Below are 24,128 nucleotides of genomic sequence, written 5' to 3' on the forward strand. Positions count from 1 at the left end.
TATATATTTAGACATTCTCAAAGACAACTTTTTGTAAAGGTTTAGATTTTTGGGGGGTTTGAAATGTTGATTTGAAGCGTCAGTTTTTGAATTATTATTACTACAGTCAAACCTAAACACAGAATAAGCATTTTGTTACACAAAACATTAAAATTCTATAAAAATGTAACAAAAATGAACAGGAATGTTTTATCAGAGCTTTATCCTTCTGGGGTCTGATCTGATTTCAACCTCTTATTTCAGTTTTCTGACTTGTTTCGGCTATATGGTTATAGCCATACCAATTCATTTGAGTGTGTGTGTGTGTGTGTGTGTACCTGTTTTTCTTTTCTGGTGGGGACTTAAACCTGACTACACACAGACTCATGGGGACTCGTGTCACGGTGGGGACCTAAATTGAGGTCCCCACGGGTAAACAAGCTAATAAATCACACAGAATTAAGTTTTTTGAAAATCTAAAAATGCAGAAAGTCTCCTGTGAGGGGTAGGTTTAGGGGTAGGGTTGGTGTAGGGCAATAGAATATACGGTCTGTACAGAAGAAAAACCATTACGCCTATGGAGAGTCCCCACAAGGATAGCAAACCAAACGTGTGTGTGTGTGTGTGTGTGTGTGTGTCTGTGAGTGTGTGTGTGTGTGTGTGTGTGTGTGTGTGTGTGTGTGTGTGTGTGTGTGTGTGTGTGTCTGTGAGTGAGTGAGTGTGTGTGTGTGTGTCTGTGAGTGTGTGTGTGTTGGTTTTGCTCTCTTGATGTTTTAGAGTTTCACCCCATCATTGCTGTATTTTTTTTTTCTTCATTGTGGCAGATTTGTAGAGTGTACACACAAATTCTCAGAATTTTTGTGTTTTTGTTGATTTGCCATTCATTTCCTATGGTCAGTCATTTTTGACCGAAGACCACAAGTGTTGCTATTTTTTTTATGACCACTTAGTCTGCTCAAATCATGCCCTCAATTTTTTTGTGTGTCACATTCCAAATGCCATAAAAGTCACCAAGTTTCATACCATTCCGATGAAGCTGTGATTTTTTAAAATTCTAAACCCCACGATTAAACCCCAATTTTAGGGGACAGGGACAGTTTTCCCAGATCATCCCAAATGATCACAGTCTTGTGAATAGCAGTGTAGACACTTGACCATTTCTAAGGCTATGTTTTTTGGTACCCAGTACTGTGTAGGACTCTCCGGTGAAGCGATCCCTGGCTCCTCTCGGGGCGGGTGAGCGCGTCACTGATGTTCTTTTAGGAGATGGAGTTCCACTTCTGAAACCATCAGAGAGACACAGACAGTCACTACACAGACACATCACTTGGGTTGAGGACAAGAATCAATCATCAAAACATACACAAACACAAACTCCAAATCCCACGACACACACGAAGAGTAGAGTAGAGTAGAGAAGAGTCGCTTTCAGTTAGTGATCAAACACAGCAATTGATGGGAAAGCAATGCGTAACATGTTAGCCACAGCAGCACAACTCTACTCAACATGTTTACTGCAACAAAAAACAGCAAAACAACTGAATAATCGAAACACTAATGTGTGTGCAGACTACGAACGGCTATTACTGATCAATTAGAAAAGAACACTACAGGTGACTGATTGTGTATTTTGTTGTTCACTTGACATAAAATTCAACAAAGTGCACAAATAAGTGCATTATTATTTAACACAAAATAATTCTGAATTATAAACATTATGAAAAGGAATGATTAAGGCTCAAGATCTCTTCTCCTCCGTAAGCCATATGATCCCACAAATTAGCAAATGAACAGCTGGCCGGTGAAGGACGACCCAAAGGCTGACCCAGACGTCATAAATGACGGAGCATTATCACGGGCTTCTTTGCATACCAGATGGTTTCATTACAATGCATGACAGGTGTAATGACATGCAAAATCCATGTGGTTCAGTGCACTTTGTTTGCCATAATGGAATGAGTGATGAGAAAAGCACAAGAGCGGTGATTTCAGACGATAGCTTACTCACCACAATCATAAGGATGTGAGCATGAAAAAGCAACGCTTGATTAAATGTTGCAAATCGAATATTTAGGCCATCATTTGATGACCTTTCTTTTAAACACAGTGGCCAAGTTCCAAAGAGAGAGAGAGGGGACAGCAAAGATGTCAAGTACAGTCATTGTCAGAACTAATGTTTCTACATTACATAATTGATGAAAATTACAGGCCTCTCTCATCTTTTTAAGTGGGAGAACTTGCACAATTGGTGGCTGACTAAATACTTTTTTTCCCCACTGTATAATATTGAATCTATTTTCAGTAACACTCACAAGCTGCACATGCAAAATCCATAACCAATACTGTCACTCAGTTTAGAAAGACAGAAAACTCCTCAGAAGAATAGGCATTTCATAAATAAGGATCATTGAATTTGGAAAAAAAAATTGTGAAGAAATGCATCCTTTACGATGATTGATATTTTGTAATCTTGGAACTAAAATATGAAGGCACTGAAAGATAAAAGGCAGATTAAAGTTCTCCAGTGATCTGTAATCCTTTTTCATGAAGCTGCTCTAAAGGCTCTAGGAAAGCCAGCGCTTGCTTTATTGCTGTCAGAAAGAGCTAAACACCACTGCTAAGAGACACACCGTCACCTTGACATATTCTTCAGATTGGTGAAATGTGCACTGCTGATTGGTAGAAAAGGAAAAACAAGAGCAGGGAGTTATTAGGGATGCAACGGCGTTAAAAAAAAAGAAACGGATCGTTTTTATGTTATTGCCAATTCTACACTACTGTTGTGGAAATCATTTAAACCTATAAACTAAAATCAGTCGTTTTTAATGCCAAAAGTTAATATAGACATTACAACATTGTAATGTAGAGTATGAAAAATACATCTATTTATTTTAGACTAATTTTAACAGTGTTATTAATTTACAATTTGTTTGTACAGATTAAGTGAGCATCAAATGATGGACGTCTGTAATGCATATCGCTGATTTGTAGAGAATAAGTGATCTCTGTAAAGATCACTGCCTGCCATGAGTGTGTCGACTGCTTTTATTTTTACAGTTTTATAGAAAGTAAAAGAGGCTGCAGTCTTTATTGGCAAGTGAACAAAATTACCGAGACAGTCTATTCAGTTATGGATAAGTAATTATTTAGATTATTACATCAGTGTTATTTATATACTATTATAGTATTTATGTTGAATATTTTGAATTAGCTTTAGCTTTCCGTTTTTATCTTTTCATTTTAGTTAAAATTTTTGTAATTTTATTATATAATTTTCTCAGTATTCATTTTTTTGTTTAGTTTTAGTAATTTTGTTGTTTCGACTTTTATTATTTTATATTTCAGTTACCAAAAACACTTTAGCTAAAGTGCCCCTATTATGCCATTTCAAATATTGCTTTTCATGCAGTGTGTAATGTAGCTGTCTGGGAATGTAAACGATCTGCAAAGTTGTAAAGCTGACAGTGCTCGATAAATAAAGTTATTGTCTCCCGAAATAAAGAATCGACTCTGAACAGCCTAAACGAGTTGTCAGACTTGAATCACACTTCCGAGACGGCTACACCACGTCACAGGGTAACACATTTGCATAATGCCCGCCTCTGTTCTACATTGGCTGGTCACGAACAACTTGACCCCGCCCTCAAACACGTGCAGCTTGTTCATGTCGAGAAGAAGTGCTTTGAACTAAATTGTTTGACCTTGCATGCATGTAAACCTATTGTAGGAGACTCCCAAAACAATACGAAGAACCTAAAAAATGGCGTAATAAGGGCACTTTAACAATAACAACACTGTTTCACATTCCAGATAGGGCTTTACACTAATTGATGTGCTGCTTAATAAACCCGAGCACTACCAGCCAAACCTGAAAACCTCCTAAGACACATCACATAATATATACAGGTTTCAGTGTGATAAAGCAGAAATGTCTAAACTATATTGAAATCTCATCTGCTGCATGTTTCATCTCATCCATGCTGTGTCTTAAACTTCTTACCTTCCCTTGTTCTCCTTCCCTTTGACTTTGCTGTCGACTCCTTTTCCTCCCTGAGGATCCCATTCTACGCTCCTGTCCTCCACCTTCAGATTCAGATGAGATGACGTGGAGTCAAAGCCGAAGTTAAATGCTAACACAGAGAGGCACCACCATCAAGATCGCAGAAGTACTGGCAGGACAATTCAACACCATATGTTTTTACTAATAAAACTACTGTTTAAAAGTTTGGGGTTGTGAAATATAATTAAGTTGGCTTGAGAAAGCCAACTTACTGAAATCCATCTTAAACTTATTATTATTACTACTATTTAAAATAGCTGTTATAAAACAGATAGTTCCGGTCCTTGACTCTGATTGGCTGAGCCGCGTTCGAAGCTGTTGTAAAATACACTACAAACACACACCTATGTTTACGTCTGTGTGTTGCTCGGCAAGCAGTTTGTTGCAACCACAACTGATTCTGAGGAGCTACATTGTTTGGCTGAAGAATACTGTTTTTATTAATATCATTACACTTTATTTGCTCTGTTTTAGTTTGTGAAACCTTATGGAATAACCGTTTTATAAAAGCAATAACCCCTGTGAAGCTGTGGTTTACAGTGAATTTATAACTGCTCGTGCCTAACAACGCCCCTTAGCGGTTATAAATACACTGTAAGCCACGGCTTCTTGGGGCTTATTGCTTTATTTTCTATTTGAATATATTTTAGAATGTAATGTATTCCTGTGCTGCGCAGCTGAATTTCCAGCATCATTCCTCCAGTCTTCAGCGTCACATGATCTTCAGAAACCAGTATAATATGCTGATTTGCTGCTCGAGAAACATTTCTGATTATCATCAATGCTGAAAACAGTTTGGTATTTTTGTGGAAACTGTAATACATATTTTTTTCAGGATTCTTTGATGAATGTAAAGTTCAAAAGAACAGCACTTATTTGAAACGGAAATCTTTTGCAACATTTTAAATGTCTTTACTCTCACTTTTGAGGAAGCTTAATGCATCCTTGATGTATAAAAGTATTCATTTGTGTAAAAAAAAAATTCTGACCCCAAACTTTTAGAAAAAAACATTATATACATATATATAATTTATTATATATATGCATAGATCTATGATTTTTACATGCTTTAATACCTCTAGTCTCCAATGTGACTGGGTCCGAATAATCACCGGCAGCTGCTCTGTTACATGCTCTTACCCGGAAGTTCATGAATTTGGTGTCAAATCTTAACCCTGCCGAATGAATAGAACAGTTTCCCTCATGCATAAAAGTGGGAGATGTAGAATATGTTGAGGATATTTTGAGCAGCACAGCGCTGTCAGCACCTTGTAGGGTGTGTTCAGTGCTCTTGACGTCGTCCACCACCTCCCAGCACTGCTCGTCCTTCACACGCGGCAGACCCTCATGGCTGGTTTTTCTGTACTCTAAGATGTAATGGTCAATCTTGCTGTCCTCCGCCGGCATCCTCCAGGCGACAGTCACCTCATTATCTATGACCAGACAGTCCCCGAGCACTATCTCTGGAGCTCTTGGCACTACGTGGGGAAGATCAGAACAGGGAATTGAGGATTTTGATTCACATATATTACCTTGAAGGAGACAAATCATACATGCTTTAAGTTGTTAGTACAGTCTATTGTACCAAAACGGTCCAATTTTAGTGTCCAGGGTGACCATTGCCCAGCATTTATAGGCAGTGTTTTCTGCAGTGCTGTTGCAATCGTCACGTGTGAAAGCAGAAACAGCATTTTTCAACATTTACTTGTGCACTGCGGGTTTACTTCGTTACAGGCAGGTGATGCAAAAAAAATGTTTTGTGGTATTTTAAAATTTCTGGATTTGGTGCATCATGATACACGAAACCAGAGTGACACACAAAATTGCAGAGAGTCACCCTGACGCACGAATACACATGTGAACAGAAACAAACTCATCTACATTTTGGATAACCTGAGGGAGAGTAAATCTTCATAAAATTTGTATTTTTGGGTGAACTCTTCCTTTAACAACTCTGATAGGCCATTTAATGCAAAATAAGTTTTGTACTGAGTACCCATGAAAAGTGATGGGGTTTACTTATTTAGCTGACATGAAATAAAAGAGTGGAACATAACAGTTTTTTTTGTATTCAAGTATTCATGCCAACACAGAGTCATTCAACACATGTAATATCGGAGTGTTAGGGTTATGTGAAATGGCATATTTTAGATGTTTTAGTAAACATACCAATAACATTCTTTTAAATGAATGTTAAGATCCTTTGGGTGTGGAAACATTTCTATGATGATAAGAATCATAATCGTCATATTTACAGAACAGGTTATAGTAGATTCTTCTATCACAGGTTTAGTAACTAGATGCTGGGTTGGAAACTCAAAGGCTGTAGGCTCAAACTCAAGATGGGTTGATCCTGTAATACAAGCGGCTAAAGAACAAATGAGTGATTAGCTTACCGGGGAGGAACTTGAGGCCCTGCAGAAGCGGTCTCTCCTGACTGAAGTCCACCATCAGGTGGGTCATATTATCTGTGGCTTTGGGCTTCAGAGTCAAGCGGAAGGCAGGAGCCATTGTGACCCTAAAAGAGCAAAATATCATAGTTTAGTTATTTGTTATAACTATAGTTACAGCTGAGTCGTTCCACTGGATCTATATGAGTTGTCGAAAACTTAATGGTGGTGAAGTTGAAGTCATGTGACTGTGGTGTAGTTCAGTCTTTTATTTAAAAATAAATAAAAATACCACTTTTGAGTGCTCTCGGAGTTTTGGATCCCACTGAATATGGTCAAGTTATGTGTACTTGTGCTTCAGATCTCTTCGTAGCTACGGTGTTTACAAAATACATACATTTCCTGGCATTTTCCAAAATTTTGCTGACAAGCTACTCCCATCCCGCTCATGCGGTGTGAAACAGGTGTTAGTGTGCTGGATAGCAGTAAAATAGAGTCTGTTAGCAGGTTTTATTTCATTCATTTTACCCATTTTAGCACCCCACAGTTTTAAAGTTGACATTCCCATTGCATAAATGTACAAATAATTTGACCACATTTTAAAACTGTGTAATAAGCCTCACTGCTCACAGTAGAAGCTTCCAACAATCAGGCTGTATTACATTCAATCCCAATGAATGTAAATCTATAGCAGGCGATAGATAGATAGATAGATAGATAGATAGATAGATAGCTAGATAGATAGATAGATAGATAGCTAGATAGATAGATAGATAGATAGCTAGATAGATAGATAGATAGATAGCTAGATAGATAGATAGATAGATAGCTAGATAGATAGATAGATAGATAGCTAGATAGATAGATAGATAGATAGCTAGATAGATAGATAGATAGATAGCTAGATAGATAGATAGATAGATAGCTAGATAGATAGATAGATAGATAGCTAGATAGATAGATAGATAGATAGCTAGATAGATAGATAGATAGATAGACAGATAGATAGATAGATAGATAGATAGATAGACAGACAGATAGAGCAAAACAAACTATCAGCAATACTTTTAATGACTCCACTCCCACACTTGGCAATTCCCGTCAGCTATATTCCATAATCTCTCATTTCCCCCGGTGGAGATCATCAGCGGCGTCCGTCCCCCTTCCACAACAGGCTTCCCTCAAATTAGCTCTTTATGTAAAACTCTTAAAAATCAATTTATTCAGAGACAATCTTGAACTTTGTGGGTTGACAATGAGAACGTGTCTTTATACTAGCGTATAGATAGATAGATAGATAGATAGATAGATAGATAGATAGATAGATAGATAGATAGATAGATAGATAGATAGACAGACAGACAGACAGACAGACAGACAGACAGACAGATAGATAGAGCAAAACAAACTACGTGAACGTATGTGTCATGCAGTGGTCACACAACCACATACAGAGAGTGGAACATATACTGTACCTATCTTTGATCTGTTTGGCAGCCTTGAGGGTGAAGATAACGAGGAAGAGAGGAAAAAAAGAGCAGGACGTTAGTATCGCCATGCAGGTAAGGTGTAAGCATGCAATTCAGCTCAGCTCAGTGCTGGACTGGATACACACACACACACACACACACACACAAGAGGGTAAATCAGGATCCTAAACATATAAAGCACAGGTTGATGAGCAGTTTAACAGACTGTTTTGTATACACATTAGTTTGTAACAGATTCACATTAAATGAACAGATCGTTTTTTTTTCCATTAGCATTACACAGGTGAAAAAAATCAAGTTCCAGACAATAAGCAGGATTAGTATATATAGTTCTTGTTTTAATTCTTGGCTTTTGCGTAGTAAATAAAATGGGAAAAAAAAAGCATTTTACTGAATTAAATAATTGATGTCCTGAGTTGCAAGTATCCTTTATCAAAAACATCAGCATGCGTCTACCTTTGTGAAATCCCCCTCATCTGTAATGTGCAGCGCATTATTAGCAAACTCCAAAAGTTCCTCTGCACTCTCTAATGCACTGGTGCTTTGGGTCAGCTGGTTCTGGAGAAGAAATAAAAGTTGATCATTATTAGTGATTCTGAAATGATTTGCGCTAGTTGATTATATCTGTGCTTATATTTTTCTAATTCAAACAGTGTAATCTTTTTTCTATACAAGGCTTTCAAACAGATGTGCATTTTTCATACTGAAGCAAAATCACACAAGCAAGTGTTGCAGGCACATAGACACTGGCCGAGTGTGACAGCAAATTAGAGTTATTACAGCTAACTAAAACCATAAAAATTATTATTATTATTTTTGTTGCTTGAAATAAATAAACTGACTTTTTTGTTATTTCAGCTAGTTTCTCAGTTTCATTTAGTTTAACTTGATGTACTAAAATTACTGAAATGAAGATGAATAAAATCTACAGACTTTAAAAAAATGCAATAACATAAAAATGACAAAACAACAAAATTACTAAAACTCTAACTAAAATGAAAATGGAAAACACAAAAAGAAAAACTATTTTAAAGTATTAAAAACAACTATAATAGTATCTCAATAATACTAAAATAACATTTGGGAATCACAGCAGTGCTGACATTCAGGCCAACAGCACAACCACGAGTGTAATATTTCTTGAAAGATGCTTAAGCAATATCAAATGTTAACTATTAAGAGTTACTAAGATAATATTGAGTTACATGGTAGAAAAAAATTTTGCCAGTTACTATTTTTGCCCCAACAACCATGTTCCAAACAAAGCAAGGCATTCCTGAATCAATCTGTATTTTTCAACAAATCAGTTGAGTGCATGATACAATGACTCACTTATAAAGACCACCTACTAATGTATCAATGTGACTCACTGAAAAATCCTCACCACTAAGGACCTGTTAAGGCCTGAATCTCGGGTGATCCGATCACAAGTGGACAGCTGTAACACATTACTAACTGCACCTGGCATTACCATTTGTCTCCAGTGCATCTTCAGTGACCACTTGTGCCTGGATTAAAAGACCCATCTCATATCTGCCGTGCACAAAAAACTACACTGCTGTTATTGTTGAGCAAGATCAGTTTCACGGTTGTGATATGAGTCATACAGCTGTTGCTGAGTGGAGTCAAAGCAGCATACCGGCTGCTATTATTAAGATTCTAAGATTCTTATGCTTGCACATAAAATGAGTTCTAAAGAAACATGACATAACACTCAAAGCTTTACCCTACATGTCCACTGAACTGAAAGAAATCTGCTCACTACCCCAGAGGTTTCTTCAGTGCGAGCTCCCTGACCGTCCCACACTACAGCATTCTCATGAATACTATTTTTATCAACAACATGCACACATAAAGTAAATTACAAATTTATTGTTGATGCTGCTATGTGGGTCAATGTGAAGTCAATTTAATACAATAATTACAATAGTATATAATATCAGCAATCACACTGGTAATCAGAATTTTTATACCAGTGCATCCTTAATATTTCATGTTCTGAAGAAGGTTAAAAAAACCAAACAAAAAACAAAAAAAACAAGTAAAACATCAAAAACCATTAAAAAAGTATTTCTATAATATCCAGAATGGCCAGAAAGAGGCTCCGTTTAGAAAGATAAAAGCAGTGTCTAGTGATAAAATATGTGACCCTGGACCACAAAACCATTCTATTAAGAGTTACTAAGATAATATTGAGTTACATGGTAGAAAAAAAATTTGCCAGTTACTATTTTTGCCCCAACAACCATGTTCCAAACAAAGCAAGGCATTCCTGAATCAATCTGTATATTTCAACAAATCAGTTGAGTGCATGATACAATGACTCACTTATAAAGACCACCTACTAATGTATCAATGTGACTCACTGAAAAATCCTCACCACTAAGGACCTGTTAAGACCTGAATCTCGGGTGATCCGATCACAAGTGGACAGCTGTAACACATTACTAACTGCACCTGGCATTACCATTTGTCTCCAGTGCATTTTCAGTGACCACTTGTGCCTGGATTAAAAGACCCATCTCATATCTGCCGTGCACAAAAAACTACACTGCTGTTATTGTTGAGCAAGATCAGTTTCACGGTTGTGATATGAGTCATACAGCTGTTGCTGAGTGGAGTCAAAGCAGCATACCGGCTGCTATTATTAAGATTCTAAGATTCTTATGCTTGCACATAAAATGAGTTCTAAAGAAACATGACATAACACTCAAAGCTTTACCCTACATGTCCACTGAACTGAAAGAAATCTGCTCACTACCCCAGAGGTTTCTTCAGTGCGAGCTCCCTGACCGTCCCACACTACAGCATTCTCATGAATACTATTTTTATCAACAACATGCACACATAAAGTAAATTACAAATTTATTGTTGATGCTGCTATGTGGGTCAATGTGAAGTCAATTTAATACAATAATTACAATAGTATATAATATCAGCAATCACACTGGTAATCAGAATTTTTATACCAGTGCATCCTTAATATTTCATGTTCTGAAGAAGGTTAAAAAAACCAAACAAAAAACAAAAAAAACAAGTAAAACATCAAAAACCATTAAAAAAGTATTTCTATAATATCCAGAATGGCCAGAAAGAGGCTCCGTTTAGAAAGATAAAAGCAGTGTCTAGTGATAAAATATGTGACCCTGGACCACAAAACCATTCAAAATTGAATAAATAATCTTTCCATTGATGTATGGTTTGTTAGGATAGCACAATCTTTGGCCGAGATACAGCTATTTGAAAATCTGGAATCTGAGGGTGCAAAAAAATCTAAATAATGAGAAAATCGTCTTTAAAGTTGTTCAAATGAAGTTCTTAGAAATGCATATTAATAATCAAAAATTAAGTTTTGATATATTTACAGTAGAAAATTTACAAAATATCTTCATGGAGCATGATCTTAATATCCTAATGATTTTTGGCATAAAAGAGAAATGTATAATTGTGACCCATACAATGTATTGTTGGCTATTGCTACAAATATCCCCCAGCGACTCAACACTGCTTTTGTGCTCCAGGGTCACATATGTACAAATTGAAGAACTTGAGAAGCATGAAGGACATACAGAAGCTACAGATAACAGAATCCTTAAAAAGTACCCTATAAAGGTTTCTGTAGCTGTCAGTAATGAGCAGCAGCCGGCGTGTTTACGTACTGTTCTGCGGTTAAGGATGGGAAGGGTGCTGATGGCTAATCACTTATCTAAGCTCATTGCTCTCTCTGGTATTGTTCCTGTTCAGTGGACTTAGAGGGCTGGGCACAATACTGCCATTACAGCACCAGCCCAACCACACACACACACACACACACACACTTACCAGAAACTTGAACAAAAACAAAGCTATGCGATAACTGAACCTATAATCCTGCTCGAAATATGAGCAGTGCTGGTTTAAGGCTCCTTAAGTCTTAAAAATAATTACAAATACATCTTTCCTGAGAGAGCGCCCAACTGATAATGAAAGTGTGAATGCTTTATTAAATCAGTAGGGATTCACAGACAGACCCTGTTGATCCCCTTGATACTAATGCTGATCTTCACATAAAAATAGTTTCTGAGTGTTTCTAATGATGTGACAGAGCAACATCACCTGGAGTTAGATTGAACTAAATTAAGACAAAGCTAAAAGTGACATTTATTAACAGGTTTACTTGGTGATTATTATAAATGTATCTAAATCAAAAGTTGTTATAACTTTGTTCCTGTTATTAATGAATGATAAACTGAAAGAGTATTCTGACAGTATACAGTTTAGGTCTATTTAAGCCTAAAAATGGATGACTTTTGATGACTAAATTGATTATTAAAATGGCTCAATTTATGAGGCATTAGTATTTGGATCGATATTAGCATTACTGAGCTTGATAACACTTGGTATAAAGATGCCATTAAACTAATATCATTTGAATTACTTCTTATGTTGATTCTACATTAGTTTGAGGGTTCATGTGCCAATCCCAAAGTCCTTTGAGGTAGTTTGGGTTAAGGCTGGTACCTGAAGCTCATGTGATTTCCGGACTGTGTCCTGTTTGATGGTGTTGGTCATACTCTCTTTCATCTCATCTAGGATGGAGTACAGCGTGTCGAATTCCTCCTCTAAATCCGACACCACCTGTGTGGAGTTGACCTGAAACATGACAACATTTTAAAATGAAGGGAGAAAAAATGTGAAAGCAAGTATAACTACCCGTAATCTTACAGTAATCTCAGGCAGCTTCCAACATTTCACTTTTAGCAAATGCAGAGCTAATACACTAAATATGGACTAACCCAACTGTTGGGTTAAATTTTTACATTAAATTTTTAACCCAAAAGTTGGGTTAGTCCAAATTTGACCCAAAGTTGGGTTGAAATAACCCAGCATTTTTTAGAGTGTAGGTATGGTAAATCATAGTTATAACAAAAAGTTATGAGATGCTTCATAAAAATAGAGATAAAAGCTAGAAATTATGAGATCAAGAAATCAAGACTAGTGATCAACCGATATTGGTGTTTTGACAGCCGATGCAGATATCTTGGAAAGCAGGGTGGCCGATATAAAGCCGATATAATTGTATTTATTTTCATTAATATTTAAGAAATTTGAAATTGAATCATTTGAACATGGATTAAAAAATACATTTGTATTGTTTCTCCTCTATGCCCCGCCGTTCTGAAACGTGTTGATTTTTACAAAGCGCGTACATACGCGGCGCGTATGTTTACATAAACATAAAACCATGTCTGCATTTGTGATAGGAGAAATGACAAACAACAAGCGCTACCCTACACTGCCCAAAAAACTTGCTTTAAATATAAAAAATATATAAAATATAAAAACTCTTTAAATATAAAAATACATGCACACTTCACAAGATCTCACAACTGGATCCAACTAAGTTTGAGAAATTATGTTTTGGAAATTAGATGTTAACTAGTCATTCAAAGATTTGTTTAAATGATATAAATGCGTATTTGCTGAATGCTGACGGCAAACGAGAAAGTATTATAATGTTTGCCTTTCTATTACTAATAATATAAAAGCAATCGTTATAACACTTTTGTATACATTTTAATTCCTTTGTTTAACAGTTCTATCGGATTATTAGACGGACTCGCTTTCACAACAAAACACAGCGTCACACACGGTGGCCTAGAGTGAGCAGAGGCCAGGGGCTAGAGTTAGCGGCGGCCGGCTAGAGTGAGCAGAGGCGGCGGGCTTGAGAACGGCGAGGCCGGCGGATTCGATGAAGGAGCGTCCGGAATAATATAAAAGCAATCGTTATAACACTTTTGTATACATTTTAATTCCTTTGTTTAACAGTTCTATCGGATTATTAGACGGACTTCTATCCGTATTAGACAGAACTGTTAACGACGGCGGCGAACAAGAGGGAGAATGTGAACACTGTGTGCTGCTCAGGCGCCGTCAAAATAAAAGTCCAGCCTCGAACGCACTGGCCAAACAGAAAAACTTATCGGCCAATGCCGATATTTGAAAAATGCCAAATATCGGCCGATATATCGGTCGACCACTAATCAAGACAAATCAAAATTATGACAAAAAGTCAAATTATGAGACTTTCTGGGCCATAATTTTTAACCTCAATTTTTTCAAAGCTTATTCATTTTGATTTACATAAACCTTATTTGGTATTGGCATTCATACCGGTTACTATCCCCCAGAATTAGAAAAATCTCTTCTAGCATCTCTAGTGGTATAAACGAGACATGCTGCTCTATATAGTAATGTTGTATACAGCTGAACACCGTACAGCGTCGCTCAGTTTGTTATGCTTTTAGAGTACTCACCTGAACTCGACCCAAAGTGTGATTTAGCGTTTCAATGAAATTCTGGAGCTCCTCATTTTTGTTTGCTAATGTGGCAATTATCCTCTGTAAGGCATCCTGCAGAAAACAGACAACAACAACAAAATCACACTGCTGCTCATTTTGCATTTTCTTTCTGTTGTATTTGTTGATGATTTCATTGTCTTCAACAATTCCTTGAGAATATTTTCCCTACATTACTTAGCCTTTTATTCATTTTTCATGTGATACTAAAATTGGCAACAAGAATTGTGAGATTGCTCTGGTATCTAAAATACCAGATACAGCATCAGCCATATTGCTCATGCACTGATGTATCTGACAAGGTGTCAACAGTGCCAATTGTGTCGCTAAACTGCCTACTTAAAACCTTGATAGCCCATTTATCTTTTGCGAGAAAAGTGGCGCTGTCTTGTGTCACATCTTTCCACTTGCATGACAGACAAGTCTTGATGAGGTCTCTCATTGTCTGGACGACGCCTTGCAATGTAGCCAGCTTTTTAACATGCATTGCACTTCTTCAATCTCTCACTCTCTTGTTTCCAATTCCAGCCCCTCTAGTTTGCACAGCTGCTATGGAGAATCTCTCAGCACCATTGGAAGAATCTTGCGTCTGACCTTTCGTGCAGCTCTTCCTGTCTTGTGTCACCTCAACTTTGCTCAGTACAAATTCAGATTCAGATGTAGATGAGATGTACAAACCGTTTATTTTTATTTTCTTTACATTTTAAGATATAATTGTCTCAGTATTCAAACACTGTGTTATGAAACTGCACGGGGACATAAAGGTTGAGGATCCAAGTGGAGTGCTTACTGATGGGTAATCCAAAGGCGTAATACAGAAACAGGCAGAAGGTCATATACACGGGCAAACAGTCCAAAAAATAAAAACAGGGCAAAACACAGGCAAAGGGATCTCTGTGAAGTTGGCACCCCATAAAAAGAAATGATCAACAAAACTATGCCATTCATTTGTGCACGATTTGTGCCGTTCAAATTAACATTGTATCTATTTCCCATCCTCAGAAATAACAAATACTAAATAATGAATAACAAACAACAAAAAAGACAGGCAGAGAAACAAAACCAGTCTTAGAATTGCAGTACAGACACATACAAAGACTTAGCAGTGAATGCCAAAGAGAACCGGGGTTTTATAGGGTGAGCTAACAAGACACAGGTGCAAACAATGAGTGCTGATGAATGTGCAAAGGATTATGGGGAATGCAGTCCAGGATAGAGTGGCAAAGGTGTGGGATGGAGTGCCCTCTGGTGATTATCAAGGGCACTCCAGCTGGTGATCGTGACACATTGCTTATTTCAACTTCCCTGTCTTCCTCCAAAATGATTTCAACAGCTGATGAAAAAATTTGATTTCGGCCTAGTGCATCAGCCTCTCTTTCGCTTTCCCTCTGAGGCAAAAACGCACTACTTTTGGTTTATATACTTTTGAACACTTTAGTTAGTGATGAAAACTTGAAGAAGAACAGAAATAGACTCTCAGCTGGAAGATTTATTGGAAATGTGCTATTTCACATTATCCAAAAAGTTATCTATTAAATATATTCTAAAATTTTATAAAAGATTTCAAAATCCTATTTATATGCAGCCTTGGTTATTGCTGTGCTAATATGAAGCAGAAAACGTTTGACCCAATTTAATATAAAGTAATCTCTGTCCTCTAAAGCCCTGTTCACACCGCCAGCGACACACAGCGACAAAGCGACATAATCCCATTCATTTTCAACGTAGAACTGGCGAATTCCGGCGACACGAGCGACAGTGACCGTTGGCGACGGAATGTGGGCGTGTCAAGCGATGCGAGTCGAGCGACAAAAGTTAAGAAATTTTTAACTTTATGCAAATGAACAGCGAATTTCGCGAGCAACAACCAATAGGAGTGAAGAATCTGTCAGTGGCACTCACACGTCACCGCCTCGAATGCAGGCAAGACAGGACAGATTTCCTGAGCGATTTCACTGTTTTATATGATTTGACTGTAACCACATACATGGATATTTAAAAAATGATGCGTAGAAAATAAACTGTTGGCTGTCTAAGTGAATTAGATTCATACATTGATGGTTCAAGTTGTTAATTATATGATGCAGTGAGCAGTTTAGCACCGGTTAATGGTTTAATGCATGAGCACTGCTGTAGTTTATATAACAACAGCAGAATGGTACTTTTATTTCTTTTAAGTCTAATTCCTAGTCATATTAGAAGGATATCTTAGTTTTACCGCAATATATATAGTTTGTGATTGCATTTTCTAAAGATATGCCAAAACGTGCAGTCTACCAATAACATTAGAGCGACAGCAGTAGGAACGCCCTAGCGACATACAGCAAAAAAGTCACTGGCAGTGTGAACGGAGTTCACAACGAAACACACAGCGTCTTCAGGACATGGCGGCGGCAACAATACTACAGCGAGAATAAAAGTTACACCTTCTTTCTTTGCGTGAACATTTGGGTGGTGTTATGCAAATCTTCCCACATGGTGACGTAGACATGTGGGGGCGTGTTAGAACGAGCCGTTTTAGGTAGGCATGGCTGACTCTTAACTTTTATAAAGAATATCTCTTTGGATTTGAGACTTTAGTCTTTGCTACTTTACAGATCTTCTTTATGCACCAATAGCTTGTAACACTCCAAAGAGAAAGGAAAAATTGAAATCGCATCATATGACCCCTTTAAGGCTTTCTCAGTGTGTCCCATATGACAACTCATGTGGAAACTTATCAGATGCTCTGAGGAATAACATTGGTCTTTATTTGCTTTGCAATACAGCAAAAATCACCATCATCTTTAAAAGCTAATACCACCAAAGATAGATTAATAACCTCTTACAAAACTGATCAATTTTGATGCCAGGTCAATAACTGCTAATAAATACACAGGGAGCTACAAGAGATGGGAGTTGGTAATTTGAAGTGTGTGGCACAGATACAGTATATGATATTTTCTAATATGTTGGCAAGCCTTTATTCATATTTGCTCTCTAGTGAAACATCACAAGTTTGCAATTTCACAATATCCAGCTGAACTTGTACAGTAACTCACTGGCTCTGCCAGGTAATGCAGTGATAGAGAGTGTTACTTTTTTGGCTGATGCTTGCTCAAATCACTATATGGAGTATGTGCACATAAGCAGTAAGTAGCTGGCTGCAGTTCATTTAACGCCCACCGGTGTCATTAATAACAAAGTTTTCTGGATTCTAGGGAGGAAAATAAGCAAAAGGAGAAGCTTGTGATCCAGTCACTTTGTGGATCAGGTTGTGTTTGTGGTTGTGATTAAGAGCAGCTTCAAGGTAACTTCTGTTATCTCCTAGGGTTGCTGTTTGCATTTACTGTTTTTAAGGGTTTTCTATTTCTTGCATAAATGCAAATAAATCAATAAAAATTACTTATATTAGCCCACTACAGCAGTGTAATTTCAATTATGACAACTCCCAAAATAGCTTTAGCATGTTAATGGACATGGATAAGCAAATATTTGGTCTTGGCAGACTAGATTTGATATGCACGCTTCTGCAGAGCAAACATGGACTTGTTACTGTTAATACATTTACAGACAAGCTTTTGTGACATGAAAGAAATGCCACTGCTACATGAATAGCCATACATAAATCCTGTATCAGATCGAGACAGGTGGAGCTGGGGGAGGTGGAGGGTTTCAGAGGAACCTGCTGCAGGACCAGCTTAGTGAGTACTGAAACTGACTATTTAAAGGGGTCATATGATGCTGCTAAAAATAACAGTATTTTGTGTATTTGGTGTAATGAAATGTGTTTATGCGGTTTAAGGTTAAAAAAACACATTATTTTCCACATACTGTACATTATTGTTTCTCCTCTATGCCCCGCCGTTCTGAAACGTGTTGATTTTTACAAAGCGCGTACATACGCGGCGCGTATGTTTACATAAACATAAAACCATGTCTGCATTTGTGATAGGAGAAATGACAAACTATTATAACAAATAGGGATGTCCTGAGTAGGGGTGTGCACGAATAGTCGAATATTCTATCTGCAATAATTATTCGAAAAATAAAAAGACTATTCGAATTTCGCTAAAATGTTGCTTTGCTGTCCGTAAATGTAGCCTAGTGAATCCCTGATAAATCTGAGCATGCAAACTTTGTCAAGTGAAACTATACTAAATGAGGAATCATGTGAAATACAAAACTGGAATGTCATGACCAGTCGAATGAAGAAAAACAGCGGCACATCACTGCATTCACTACTGCAGGTAAGTGCAAATGTACCCCGAGTGAGCTGAGAAGACCACTAATTTTCTATGCAGCTGGCTTTTTAAGACTAAGGCCGTGTATCCACCAAAGTGTTTTTTTTCCCGAAGCTAGCATTTTTTTTAAATAGTTTTCAACGGGAGCGCCACGTTTTTTAAGATGCCAGCAGCACAACAAAGCTCTAATAAATGTTAAACTTTGGGCAAAACGCAGCGCTCATCACTGTCAGTCTTCAGTCAGTTCAGTCAACAACTGAACGACAATGGAGAAGTTAATATTGATTTATGAAATGTTGCATGCATTATTTTTAAAATAATGCATGCAACATTTCATTCGTGATGCGTCTGCCACATTACTTCAGCGGCTATTCTGTATCACACGAAAAATAATGTTTGATTAAAAAAAAACTTCTTTCTAATTAAACGTCATTTAAATAAACGAATATTCAAATATTCAAATGCTATATTTTTTATAAATGTCCATCTCTAAAGGATCGGGGGTGATTAAGCATTTTTTTTAACTGATCAGTATAGGCTATTGTAAGCCTGATCCTTATTTTACGTGAGCTGTCATGTGGGTGTCGTGCAGTAGGTGGTGGTATGCACCTTCCAGTAGGTTTGCCAATCACCATTAAAAGGAAAAGAAGATGCTCAAATGTGTGTGCGTGACACACGCGAGAACCCGTGAGGTCTGTTCTAGCGTCTCACACAAGTTTGAGCTTCTGTGGTCCCCTGAGGAAGGCCCTTAGGCCGAAACGCGTCGGAATTGTTAAAATAATAAAAATCTCCTTATCACAAGCAGTGCTGGAATCTTTCCTCACACTTTTGTAACAAATCACTCGAAAGTCATTTATTTACCGTTTACTTTTGAAGTAATTTACCATCAGATTATCTGAGACATTGTTGTCATAATGCGTTGCTATGGGTTGCGTTTTGCTTCGGACTTAACTGACAGACTGGCATTCGCAAACTTCATGCTTTCTAACCTTATCTCCACTTTTTCCCCCTTTATGTTGCAATTATTCTGCTTATTGTACATATAAAATATAATAAGTTTATATCAGTAGTCCCATATTCGACCACCCAGTAAGTTTACAATGTCTACCATTGCATTAACATGTTTACATCTTCATATATATATATATATATATATATACACACATACACTACTTAGGCTATGGTCTTTTCAGAGATAGAAATTGAAGGGCATCTGCTTCACATCCTCACTAAGGGCTAAACCCCCTAAAGCCGGGCTCAGACTACAGGAGTTTTAAAATCCTAACTGATTATGAAATCTGGTTGCAGCACACACATAAGGAGAATCTTTGCAGAATTTATTGCCTCAAATCTTAAACGTGTACACACTACAAGATTTGAAAATCGCGGCGCATCACACACTACAAGATATTATTACGATTACCATAAGGGAGCGCCTCACGTGATCTCATGCAGCAGATCGTCATTGACGTTTGACGTTTTAGCAACTAATATGTTACTTTCTACACTCACCCGGTACATTCAAAACTGATTTCACCCATGCTTCTCTTTGTCCTTATGGTTGTGGTACGTTTTTGACACATAATACAGACAGAACATCGTAACAGATCGAGGTCCTCGACAAGATTTTTTCTCTGATTCTCAGGAGGGGAAAATCAGGGATAAAGCAGCCTAAAACTCATGTAGTGTGAGCCCGGATTAATGATAAAATCCTAGAACCTCATCCCAACCTCTTCACACTCAGCTGCAAACCACCCAAGTGCACGCTGGAGGTCACAACCCGACGAGGCCATCAGGACAACATCATCCACAAATAGCAGCATTGCAGCATCCAGTATCCTAAGGCTAATATCATCCATCCCAAACACCTTGCCACTTGGGAACTTTTTAACTACCTCAGCCACATCAGCCAGGGAAATGGGCAATGACTGCCCTGAGTCCTCCATCCCTGCCTTACTGAGGGTGTATCCTCAGGGTTCAGAAGTTCCTCAGAGTGCTCCTTCCAATTCCAGTCTATATCACCAGGAGAAGTCAGCAGGTCCCCATCCCAACTAACTAAAGCTTGGATCAGGCCACGCTTCACCCACCTAAAGCCCATAGTATACTTCAGTATTTAGGCAAAAATTGTAGCATATGCATCAAGCCAAATACACAGCCTTTCAAAGTATAGCCTACTCTGTTTGATAGTGTGCGCAAACCCAAGTTTCTAGTGTCCAGTGTTTGTAAAATTTCTCTCCAGTTATGACTAGTGGTTGACCGATACATCACCAAGGCCGATATATCGGCCGATATCTGCCATTTTTCAAATATCGGCATTGGCCGATAAGTTTATTCTGTTTTCTAATATTATTAAAGGCAAACATTATAATTCTTTTTCGTTTGCCATCAGCATTCCGCAAATACGCATTTATATAATTTAAACAAATCTTTGATTGACTAATGAACATTTAATTTCACAAACCTTGCATACTTAGTCAAATCTAGTTGAGATCTTGTGAAGTGTGCATGTGACCTGCATGATCGCGTGTTCTGTGACGGTCGATCCTATGGTCCGTGCGAATTGAATACGGACAGGAGGAGAGATCAGCTTCACTGGAGGCACACGATAGACAAACTCGTAACTGATTTCAAATTATGCTGCACTTTATGCATTTGCCCACTGTCATATTCACGTCATTTTCTCTGTGTGCTGTATGTAAAATGAGTGTTACCTTGGCTTTATTTGAAAAAATATGATTCCCAATGCACACAAACTTCCCAGAATACTGAGTGCTCTGTTGGTTACAGTGTTTACTTCCTTTTTAATTACATTTTTATTAAATATTTATTTATTTGTGAAAAATACTCTGTCTTCTACAGTATGTTTATTTTACACGTTTATTTTTTTAATCCATTTTCAAATGATTTCAAATTTCTTAAATATGAATTAAAATAAATAAAATTATATCGGCCATCGGCCACCCTGCTTTCCAAGATATCGGCATCGGTATCGGCTGTCAAAAAAACCATATCGGTCGACCACTAGTTATGACCAATAAAAATAACCTTATTTTCTGCTCCTGGAGACCCAATAAATTTAGCTTCAACCTTAATCAAACACACCTGAACCATCTAAAGAAGTGATCTTTAGGATCCCTTGAAAATCTGAGGTTGCTCTCCAGGAGCAGGGTGGAAGATCCCTGGCCTAGTGTGCACATAAAAACCCAAGTATTCTTTGGATTTGAGCCATCTGATGGCTTGCCACAGCCTTTTTGAGGCCAATCATAAGGCTAATTTGGGAGTCCTTCAGGTTAACCAATCCAATGGGTTAACCAGCAAAGTTAAGATCCACGAGACAAGACACAAACTGTAGTGATAAATGACCATTTTTGTCCCTTAGAGGAGGTTTATTTCATTATTGATGCAACACTGTTAAAAGTTGATGCTATGTGACCCTCATGGAGGACGGGTTGAGCTGTTTCATGTCTCAGTTTGTTTTCTACGTTTTCTGTAAGGCAACAGCAAAATCACACGCATTTGGAATGACAGAAGGGTGAGTAAATAATGACAGAATTGTCATGGAATTTAGGGAAGATTACTAAACAAAAATGTCATTGGTACTTTAAAAGCTGTTGTTGTTCCACCCTACAAGCAAGCACTGAATTATTGACACTACATCCACAGGTTTCTTTACAGAATTCCTAGTGCTTGCAGGGAGGCTGGTTAAAGAAACCCAATATGCATGAATAACAGAGAGGAGTAAATGCTTATCAGATGAGATGTTGTGAGAGAGCGGCAAGCCATGATTAAGCAGGCTGAGGGATTAGTTCAGCAGAAAGGACAATCATTCTCAATGAACTAATGTTGATATGTACTTTAATGAAATTAGGTATGTTGTAGATCACACCATTATGCATGAAAAGGTATCGCAGGCAAGATATGAAATGTAATGTCTGTACAGACACTGTACAAACACATAAACAAAGTCAACAATAGGGTGGAGACAGAATGACAGTGTACTATTCTGGTCAGTCGGTCCCTAATTCCCTCAAATCCGCACCACACTCTATAGTCTGAGTCCAGGAGAGAATGCTAGTTAAGGATAAAGGCTTTTGGGCCCAATCCAGAGAGACTGCTCTTTCTCACTCTATATATGGTCAAATATACACATCAAATACACAATATTTGCATTAGTTGGGTTTGTCCCAGCTTGCATTTCTTAAAACACTAATACATTTTGCTACTTGCCTTTATTGTTCAACCTTTGTCCCAAACCCAAACTTTCAATCTTCAAATATGAAAATCCATCATAAAAATATTTGGTTAGCTCCAGGTTGGCTCTTATTACTATAGTAAGTAGGCCTACATGTAACGTGTAACAAAGACACTGTGAAATAAAGTGTTACCAGCTACTCACTGTTGCATGTTTAAAGTTGCAATAAAACAGATCTTTTCTTCCATATTGTGAGGCACATCTGAGTGTAATGCTTAACATATTGAAAAAGAAAAGATGGTGAGCGGAGACTTGGTTCTATGCATCGGTTGTTGAAATGTGGGCGTGGCACTCAAAAATGTAGGCAATCTTGCGGGGGCGGAGTTTATGCAAACTAAATGATTGGAGAAGTCCTGCATATGTCACCAGAGAAAACTAGATCTAATACGATTAACACACACACACAAAAATCCATGTACGAATTGCTTACAATAAGATCTATAACATGCATTTAAAACATAAATAGGGTGCCCAATAGGGTATTTTTTCACACATTGTTTCCACCACACCAAATAATTATGCCTCTAATATTTTTTTCTTAAGTTAGTGTACTTGTTTACCAAAGAGACAATAGCATCAGTAAAGTACATGCTTGAGATGAGATATTAGACAATGGGACATGTGATGTGTGAAGAAAAACAAAGAAATAACCGAGTAAATATCATGTGAGCAGGCCCTTTAAAGGAATATTGGCACTGATATTTGTCTTAAACTATTGAGGATGTTTACCATTCAGATCAGTTTTAAAATGTCTAAAGATTTCACACGCTTGAAACGGTCTGTCTGTTACATTCCGCTTGCAGTTCCACAACTCGAAGCTTATGCTGCGTTCAAGTCCTCCTGGGACGTTCGTACTTACGAGTTGACGAGTCGTAATTACGACGTCAGGTGCGTTCAAGTCAGTTGGCACAAGATGGCGGTGTACCTTCTTTTAATAAATACAAGAAAATACAACAGGGTCTGCATTTTTTTACTTGGATTTCAGCTGCGTAACAAGAACATGACCAATTTAAGTTTATAGGACAACTAAACTATCAATTTAAACAAAAATGTACCGTCAACTACAGACATTGCATCCATCGATTCCGCCATGTTTCTCATTGACACGCCCCCAACTCAGAAACTCGGGGCTTAAAGAAAATTTCGAGTTTCCCACTCATAATAATGACTTTGTGGTGGCGTTCATGTGCGTTCAACTCGTAAATACGATCCATCCGACATGACTTGAACGCACCATTAGTCAACACAGCCAACTGCAAAGGGAAACATGAGAAGCCATAGCTGACCTAGTTCAGACATGTATAAGACAGATTCGGTTCTAACTATCTGTAATTTGCTCTTTGACCACCACAGATCCACACCCTGAAGCGCAGAATTAGAAACCAGCCAACAATAA

At 37.7% G+C, this 24,128-nt stretch overlaps 1 protein-coding gene across 4 annotated transcripts in view; it reads right to left on the reverse strand.

Annotated features, from left to right (window-relative positions):
- LOC107556034 (FSD1-like protein) overlaps positions 1-24,128 on the reverse strand; it is a 28,668-nt gene that overhangs the window by 3,281 nt on the left and 1,259 nt on the right. Inside the window, exons 2-11 of one of the 4 annotated variants that reach the window (XM_016239011.1) lie at positions 14,216-14,311; positions 12,420-12,551; positions 8,376-8,477; positions 7,905-7,927; positions 6,436-6,557; positions 5,308-5,517; positions 5,116-5,214; positions 3,980-4,109; positions 2,616-2,651; positions 1,162-1,256 (exon numbers count right to left, since the gene is read on the reverse strand). In XM_016239011.1, the coding sequence (XP_016094497.1) occupies positions 1,162-1,256; positions 2,616-2,651; positions 3,980-4,109; positions 5,116-5,214; positions 5,308-5,517; positions 6,436-6,557; positions 7,905-7,927; positions 8,376-8,477; positions 12,420-12,551; positions 14,216-14,311 (1,045 nt within the window). Of the gene's footprint in view, positions 1-1,161; positions 1,260-2,615; positions 2,652-3,979; positions 4,110-5,115; positions 5,215-5,307; positions 5,518-6,435; positions 6,558-7,904; positions 7,928-8,375; positions 8,478-12,419; positions 12,552-14,215; positions 14,312-24,128 lie in introns of all 4 variants that reach the window. The other 3 variants (XM_016239010.1, XM_016239013.1, XM_016239012.1) reach the window with 3 other exon arrangements.

Source organism: Sinocyclocheilus grahami, unplaced genomic scaffold (assembly GCF_001515645.1).
Source record: "Sinocyclocheilus grahami isolate Dianchi unplaced genomic scaffold, SAMN03320097.WGS_v1.1 scaffold553.1, whole genome shotgun sequence".
Taxonomy (NCBI): Eukaryota; Metazoa; Chordata; class Actinopteri; order Cypriniformes; family Cyprinidae; genus Sinocyclocheilus; species Sinocyclocheilus grahami.